At 33.0% G+C, this 9,266-nt stretch overlaps 2 protein-coding genes across 2 annotated transcripts in view; one reads left to right on the plus strand and one right to left on the minus strand.

Moving 5' to 3' along the window:
- Nucleotides 1–9,266, plus strand: part of LOC115979210 (ankyrin repeat-containing protein At5g02620-like) — an 85,317-nt gene that overhangs the window by 33,737 nt on the left and 42,314 nt on the right. The window lies entirely within an intron of this gene.
- LOC115980679 (flavonol 3-sulfotransferase-like) lies at nt 23–2,034 on the minus strand. The gene is made up of 2 exons (XM_031102907.1): nt 1,468–2,034; nt 23–139 (listed from the first exon to the last, which is right to left on the minus strand). Exons 1-2 carry the CDS (start codon nt 2,032–2,034, stop codon nt 23–25), a joined length of 684 nt encoding a protein of 227 aa, XP_030958767.1.

The following is a 9,266-nucleotide window of genomic DNA, read 5'->3' on the forward strand; positions in this document are numbered from 1 at the left end:
TGAAAATTTTCCATAACGTCAGCTAAGCACTACTAGATTTTGATAATCCAAATTCTCCAGCACCAGCAGCAGTTGCCTCATCGATCTCACTATCAGGGACTCTATCAATTGCAAGTGCAAGAGCCTCGTTTCTTGAATGCTTACGATGTCAGGAGCTCAACTGAGTAGTCATGACTCATATAGGAGTAAAGATTGGTGCATTATAATTGATAATGACATGCTAGAACAAGAGAACCATATTGATGACACTAGCAAATGCACGGATTGGCCTAGACAATGTAGTCTTAAACATATCGATGATAACCAAAACATATATGGCTAATGGGTCATAAGAGCGTAAAGCATGTGTGAGCTTAATGGACTCGAATCATTTGGATCTGATGAGTGATGAGTAGGACATAAATTAGTGTACATAAAATGATAAAAAGGTATCTAGTATTGTAAATAATAGTACATACCTTTTTGCAATACTAGTATTGTAAAATATTTGCATCAAGGAATACATATGAATTAGTTAATAATAGGACAATAAGGAAACGAACCTCTATTAGGAGATCCTCCTATGGGCAGTGAATATTTATTTTATATAAAACTTTTAAAAAGTAGAATTCTAAAATAAATAAAAATATATATCTATCAATCTAATGTAGAGATATAGGGGAAAAAAAATCCAACAAAAAATGAAAAAAAAAATTGAGAGAGAGAGAAATAACCTTTTTTTGTAAGGGAAAAATATGCATAGAATGAGAGAGAGTGACAAATTCATAGTAAGATGATGAGAATAAGAAGAGTCAAAATAAAAGTAAAACGAAGGGGCAAAATAATATGTAAAGTTAAAACTGCCCAAGATGAATATATATAGACAATACTTTTGTTTGATTTTCCATTGATTTATTATATAGATTATAACATCAAAAATAAAGTAGATGAATATGTAAAGTTAAAACCATCTAAGATGAATTTGTAAAGCCCATATATTTATATATTTAATATTGTAAAAAAATTAAAGGTAAAAAGTAAATATGAAAATGATTAATTATGTGGTCAATGACATGGTGATGAGGTGGCTTAACAGGAGCGTAGCAATAATAAATACTACGCTTTAATTTTTAGATACATATGAAATATAGATGTAATAAGAAAATGAATAATTTTAACCCAAAAAAGATGAATAATTATATTAACATAATAATTATGAAATTGATATTTCAAGTTTCAATGATTACAATACACTGAAAAACACATTAATACTTAATGTTATAGACTAAAAAGATCATTCTCACCATATTAAGTAACCTACAAGAGGAAAATAATTTAAGTAACATGGCATCATGCATACCCTTAAATTGATGAAAACTAAGTAAGAACCATGAACTGACCCTTTATATATCGAAAGAAATGAAAATGATCATTTACTTGTTTGACATACTACAAACCTTGGTGCCATATTTTATTTAGCCTCCATACACAACCATTTTGATGGAAGCCATGAAAGTGGTGTAGATTCTCAGCTCTTCCACTAGGTGTGATGTTCAATGTCAAACCAGAACTAGTTAGCATTTGCTTAGTTATTTGATTGAGTCGTCTAGCCATTTCAGATGTGAGATGATTACTCCAATCTCCAACCTTACCATTCTTAAAAAATGAATTATTTTTGAACTCATACATGTTGACTCCATCTTTTGTGAGTCCAAACTCCAACTTTACCATTCCATTTTTATTCACTTCCAAACTAGACATGTTCTCAAAACTATATAGGTGTATAATCTTTTGCACCACACCTTTATCTTCCTCCTCCAAGGAGAAAGGAGGACCCATGAACTGAGCTATTTTCTTTACCCAATGTTCAGTTTCATTCTTCAAATCTTCATACTTTAAAAATAGTATATTCTCTAGTGATTCCAAACTTGCTCTCCAATATCCTAATAAATGGTCCCTATATGGTCCAGAAGGAGTTAATCCTTCACAAAAGAACTCAAATGCATCCTCCAAAGGAAGATCTTTCATGGCCGAGACTTCCTCCTTAGCACTCATCTTGTGATTAAAGTGCCATAAAGCCACAAATGTATCCTTTGGATCCTTGCATATGTAAACAATTTTGCAACTAGAATTTATATGGAATTAATTTGGTAAGGAATTGTAGGGAATCTGTGTAGCCACTAGTGGAACATATAGGTTCAATTTTTGTGGGCTTGAGCGAAGATTCACCTCAATGAAGGGTACACAATCATGTGCCAATCTTGTGAGTAAAGTTTTAGCCAACCGGTTAAAACTAATCTTGCCCAATGTTATTTCTAATTCACAAAGTGCTTTTGTGCCTAACCTATTAATTACTAATAATACTGCAATAACTTTTACATAGGATGAGGAATAAAAGAATCGGGAAGAAGGGGCAAATGACCATTAAACCGGATATTAGCAAAACCTATGATCGAGTGTAGTGGAGTTTCCTCAGAACAATTATGCTTAGATAGGTATTGATGACCAGTGGGTTCAGCTAGCTATGGAAATAGTTTGTGCTTCTTCCTATTTGATGCTTATATATGGTGAGCCTAGAAGGTACATTACTCCATCCCAGGGTATCAAGCAGGGGAACCCATTATCTCCATACCTATCCCTTCTATGTGCAGAAGGTCTATCCTTCTTAATTTGACATGCTGTTGCTTCTCAAATCCTCCATAGAATTTTGTCATGCACAAACAGGGTATATATATCTCATCTCCTTTATGTATATGATAGCTTCATTTTTTGCCAGGCCACTATGGAGGAGTGCCAACATCTCCTTCAATTATTAAGGTGGTATGAGGAAGAATCAGGTCAAGAAATCAATAGGCAGAAGACGATAGGTTTTTTTTTTTTAGTCGAAACACAAGACTGAATTTTAAAATGGCCATTCAAGGATTGATGGGAGCAAGGATTATGGAGAATTGTGAGAAGTACTTGGGTCTTCCAATGGTGGGGGGAAATTTTAAGGTTAACACCTTTAGAGACCTTCAGGAGAAAATTACAAAGAGAGTTATGGACTAGAAGGAGAAATCATTTCCAAACCGAGTATGGAAATTCTAATCAAAACTGTTGCTCAGGCCATCCCCACTTACACTATGGGAATTTTCAAAATCCCCAAGGCCCTATGTGATACCATTAATTCTACTTTGGCAAAATATTGGTAGGGACAAACAAAGGATGAGACGAAAATTCACTGGATCAATTGGAAGAAGTTGTGTACTCCAAAGAAAAATGGTAGCAAGGGTTTTCAAGACATCCAAGCCTCAGGGTCTATTTGGATACAGCTTATTTTGTTGAAAACTGAAAAATGAAAATATTGTAACAAAATAATTTTTAAATATGTAAATAGTGCCGTGAGACTCATTTTTAATGAAAAAGTTGCTGAGAAAAGAGATTTGCCCGTGAACAGTGCACGGAACCCACTGGCAAGTCTGTCACTCCCACATTCACGTGCTTCTCAAATTTTATAAAAATAAAAAATAAAAAAGAAAAGAAAAGAAAAAGAAGTTGAAATAGAAAACACAGACGCGTGGATAGTGCTTTTCAACACTATCCAAACGCATACTTAATTTAGTTTTATTGGCTAGACAAGTATGGAGGCTGATTCATAATACCCATTCTTTGTTTTATATGATGTATAAATCAAGGTACTTCCCCAATTGTTCGTTCATGGATGCAGGTCCTCGCAACAATCCATCTTACGTGTGGTGCAGTTTGTTGGCAGCAAGGGATATTATTAGGGAGGGCTCAATTTGGAAGGTTGGTGATGGTAGAAGTATTGAAGTCTCAACTCACAAGTGGTTATCACACAAACCAGTTTTTCTTGGGGAGCCCTGGCCAAATCTGTTAGTAAGTACGTAATTTAATGGAGGCTAATACTCGGCAGTGGGATAGAGAAATTTTTTTTGATCTCTTTGCCTTTCGAACCCAAATGGAAATTATGGCCATTCCTCTGCCTAGGAATGCAAACCATGACACACTGGTTTGGAAGGAGAACCGAAACAAAACTTTTACTGTGAAAATTGAAATCTGCCTATCAAGTAGCTCTGAGGATGAAGGAACAGGCCCAGGTTGAGCACTCAACAGCTGCTTCGGATCGGTGTATTTGGAATAAGATTTGGGCTTTAAATGTCCTTCCCAAAGTTCGCACCTTTCTCTGGCGAGCTTATTCTAACATACTGCCAACCCGTGGTAATTTGCACAGACGAAAATTGTAGGTGGAGCCACATTGTGGATTTTGCTACCAGAACGCAGAAACAATTGAGCTCGTGCTATGGGAATGTCCATTTGCCAGAAATGTCTGGGCCTTATGCAGAGGAAAAATCCAGAAGTGTTCCAATGCAGTGTTGGATTTTTTCTCATTATTTCGGATTCTGGTGGATAGACTTACCCCTGATGAGATCGAGAAGTGGGCCATGGTGTCTTGAGCAATTTGGACTGCGAGGAGCAAATTTTATTTTGATAAAGTTCAACGGCATCCAAAACGTATCCCTGATGAGCAGTGGTGACTCCATAAATTTTTTTTAAGGTGTTCCTTAACAAAAATAAATTACATAATTTAATAAAAAAAAAATATTTTGTATATTGACGACAATAACAATAAAAAAACACGTAAATACGTAAAGTTTACAATTGTCTTTTATGTGATTTTCTTATCAAATATTTGTCTATAATTCTAACAAAAGAATAAACAATAAACTATAAGTTCATTTGAAATATTAATAAAATTATTAATTATTGTTGTTTAGTTGTTTCATTAATTTGTTTGTCTTTTATAAATTATTATTTGTTATATTGTTGTTTCATTAATTATAAAATTATTAATTATTGTTTAGCCTAAATAATTAAATTTGTTTGTCTTTTATAATGTATTGGTTAATTAAATTATTAATTATTATTTATTAGGTACTTCTCTCAATTAATTATTGATTAATTAAATTATTATTTATTAGTTACACTAACACACATCCCATAGGCTAAAAATCTTTTTTTGAGAAACAATAATGCAGATAACCTAATTTGACTCAAGCTATATCTATATGAGTACCAGAAGAGAAAGTGACATGATGGGAAATTACTTGATAAAAGGAAATTGTAAATTCCTAAATTGTCCAAGCCCAATCCAGTTTTTCCTTGATTTTTTTCCTTTCCACCATTTTTTAATTCTCTCATCTTTCTTTCTTTCTTTTTTTTCTTTTTTTTTTCTTTCACTATTGTCTAGAATGGTTCTCATCCACACATTTAAACTTCTCTTACTTTTCCAATGCCTTGACTTATACCTTCTCAGTTCCTAGCTAATCATCTATCATCTACACGCTCGGACTCTTCAGAGGTTCTCTCTTTTTCCTATCTTTTTTTTCTTTCTCTTGCAAGTCTCTTCCTCTCCGCCCTTCTTAGTCTCTTCATTCTCTTCCTAACAAATCTCTTCCTCTCCCTCCTTCTCAGCCTCAGTTACAAACAACAAAAATGCAAGATTTTTTCAATTTTTTGTCGTAAAAATCTTGCAGAAACATTGCGTCTTCATCCGATGTTGGGCTTGCCGTCTATTGTTTTTTTTTTTTTTTTTTTTTTTTGAGAATCTATGGGCTTGCCACTTACTTGTTACATTTTTATTTTATTTTTTTTACAGATATTAGTTCAATTTTTTTTGGGTTTTTTTTTTTTTTTTTTTTTTGCTTGAAAGTAGAACAAATATTTTTATTTTATTTTTAATTTGAAGGTGTTCCTAATTTTGATTGAGGTTGTTCTTAATTTTTTTAAGGGTAATCAAATAAAAAAAATTAATTATTATATACAATTTTTTTTTTTTTTTTCAGTTCAGGGTGTTCCTGGGAACACCCTGGGTTGAGCGTGGCATCGCCACTGCTGATGAGACTATTGGTTTCTTGGTGGTGTATTAGAGATTATGAGTGTTAGATTTTTCAATCTGCTGCTATGGTTCTCTTGTTATACTACTGTCCTTGACATTTCTAGCAGCTGTTTGTATTTGTTTTTCTTTGGTCTGGGGACACACGGCCATACTTGTACTTGATTATAGTTTATTTATATCAATAAAGTTTCTATCATTTACCTCAAAAAAAAAAAAGAAAAAAAAAGTGTACTTAAGTTTTAGTCATAAATAAATGTTGAATTATCTTTGCACATCCATTTGTAAAACTTATATAATAAAATTTGTAATATTCCAAAATGTTTATATCCCTTTCTTCCTTTACATTGTATACGGTTTTCTATCAATAAAAGTATTTCTAATCTGTTATTTCAAAAAAAAAAAAAAAAAAGGATAATTGTAATCGTATTCACTATATTGACCATTAAATATTACTTTCAAGATCAATCATTACGAATTTAGCAATTTACAAATTGCAGATCACCAGTTGATTAATTACCGATGGCCCTACCTTTGCTTTGCGCCTAACTAACAAAACAATATGACCTAAATTAATTTGTGAATATTATTTTTTTCAGTGATACTAAGGATATAAAAAATTTTATTTAATAAATTTTACATATACAAATGTATCATCATTTAAAAAATATATATATATATATACACAACGTATATTTATCTATTATATTATTGATATGGCACCAATCACATAAATTAACAAGACAGTTTGTGTGTTTTTTTCTTTATACAAAATTTGTAACAATTTTAGCATTTTCCTTAATTTTTAATGGTCTATATTGTTATTGTGTAGACTTATTTTTATGTTAATAGCATAATTTGTATGTAAAAAAGAAAGAAAAGGGCCTTTTAATTTCTTCAACCAAGTTTTTTTTTTGGATGAAATTCAACCAAGTTGAAGTAATTAAGTATACAGTAATAAGTCCCAAAATATAGAGTATAAAACAAAATGTAATGTAAAAGAATAAGAATGAGTCTCCTATGGACTTACTCACCTTTTTTTCGTAATTTATTGACCTTGTAGATTGTTAGTTGTGGAAAATAGAAATGATGTTAATGATAAATTTATGTAAGTGTCTATTATTTACAAATTGTATGTGTAAGTAATTATCTACTACTTACAACTTGTTGTCTCAGTATATTAAATAAAAAATTATGAAAAAAGAAGTCACGAGTATTTAATTATATATGACTTAGAATCTGAACTTCAAAATTTCTGTCATGCAAGAAAATATCTAATGCTGATAAGGCGTTGACAGTTCCGATCCGTTTAAACACTTGCAGGGTAAAATCTTTAAAAGATTGATTGCAGCGGGAAGCTTGGAAAGAGTGGTTTACATGCAAACTGCGAAAGAGCAGACTCTTGAGGCAGATATTGCAGACTGCAGAGGAAATGACCAAAGTCAATTTATTGGTAGCCACACTCGTTGCAACTGTCACCATCGCAGCAGCCTTTCAACTGCCTGGTGGTTATAACGACAATGGCTTGGCAATTTTAAGGAACAACCCAAACTTCAGAAGCTTTATGGTATTTGATTCTCTGGCTTTTGGTCTCTCCAAGCGATAACTACTGCCTCTATTTTGATTCTTAGCCCCCATATTGTTGGAAAAAATTCTATATTACTGTGAATAAATTTTAGCAAGCACAACGGAAGCACAACCACACAAAAACACAAAGATTTACATGGAAACCCTTTCTCCTTGAAGGGAAAAATTATGGGACAAACTCTGAATAATTTCACTATATTAAATAGAGATTACAACACTTAGAGATACAACTTGAGTAAAAAAAAACCTTCTTTTTCTTTTCATTCACTGCTTTCTTCCTCACTGTGTATTTTCTCTAGCTCTCTCTATTTTTCTCCTCTTTTGCTTGCTCTCACTCACGCAGCTCTTCAAGACTGCACTAGTCCTCACACTTTGGGACTTCACTTCTTTTCTTCTCCTCTGCCCAAATGGCCGAATGGCCTCTACCTTTATTTCTTCATCTTTTCCTCTTTTCTTCTTTTCACACTCTTCTCATCAAGTCACATTAAATGCAAACCAACTTATCTTGACTTAGCTTCAACCAATTTCAGCTCTCCCTTAGCCGAATGACCTTGCCTTTTACTTCTTTCTTTTCTTTCTTCCTTCCAACGTGTCTCACAAGTTTAACATCACATAATCATTTATGTGGCTTGACTTTTGTACATCCCTTCATAAATGTTGTTGGACTTTTATACATAATTGAGGAAAGATGAACCTAACTCTTCTCTTTCGGACAAGCTTCTCCAGCAAACCCATTTCACTTTGCTGACTTCTCAACACTTGTCCAACAAGCTCATTTAAAGAGCTAAGACAAAGTGTGGGTTGGAACATGGTGCAGTGCACCCAACACATGTATCCCAAAATCGATGACTGCCAATTTCCCAAGACTACTTCTTCTCTTTGTAACTGAATCTATCACTCTGTTCATGTTTCTTGCTGTTTATCTCCCATGGAATTCTTACCGCAGGACTCGTAGCACCTAAACTATTCCCCAGTCTTCTTCTCTCTCACCACCAAATGATTCCTTTCTAACAACTCTTTTGCAACCAATGTGATCCCTTTCCCGCAACAACAGAGTGCTACTTTTTGCATCTTTTACTTGTATCTCTGCCTCTGGGTGGAACCTATATAGTGGAATGCGATTTGGTCTATCAATCCGCCTTTATTGTTGTCGATCGGTCTGTTCTTCTAAATAAAAAATAAACGACATTTTGGAATCTATGTAATTGATCGTTCTTGGTTTGTGAACTAGTGATCATTTCTTACATGTTGCTCTTTATGTGTATTGCTTGGTTTCTAATTCTATATCTGTTCCATACATCATTCACTTTTCTTAAAGTTACATCCGGATAAATTATTAATTTTTCCCTAAGGTTTTATAGTTTGATCATCGATCAAAATGACATCCGCATAAATTGTTGGGAGGAGTATTGGATCAGATTATAATGATAAACTTCAAACAAGAGCAACCCAAGATCATGATAGCAAAAAACAAGATCAAATTTATCTAGATAAAATGATTGATAAATCTTGTCTCTAGATTATTTTCATCTAACTAAAAAAATAGGATGATACATATGTAAAAAAATACATATAACACAAGATTAAGATATGATCAGGCCAAGCAAAGCTGCAATGTTGGACTTCAAATCATGTCAGCCTAAAACGACATATAACACAAGATTAAGGACTCAAACCACATGTAGCTCATACTCTCAACATTAATAATATTCAGCTTAGAGTGAAATTCAAGTGTAATTAATCTATTGGGTCTTAGAAAAGCTGTTAGTCTGTTAGACTTGGAGCCACTCTTTGTAGATCTCTGTTC

The sequence above is a fragment of the Quercus lobata genome, chromosome 3, assembly GCF_001633185.2.
Source record: "Quercus lobata isolate SW786 chromosome 3, ValleyOak3.0 Primary Assembly, whole genome shotgun sequence".
Lineage (NCBI taxonomy): Eukaryota > Viridiplantae > Streptophyta > Magnoliopsida > Fagales > Fagaceae > Quercus > Quercus lobata.

Excerpts from the sequence above, each read along its gene's own strand:
- LOC115980679 (XM_031102907.1), bottom strand. The coding sequence starts at position 2,034 with ATGAGTGCTAAGGAGGAAGTCTCGGCCATGAAAGATCTTCCTTTGGAG. Across the intron at positions 140-1,467 it reads GCTTCCATCAAAATGGTTGT|CATTCAAGAAACGAGGCTCT; the intron begins GTATGGAGGCTA and ends TGACATCGTAAG.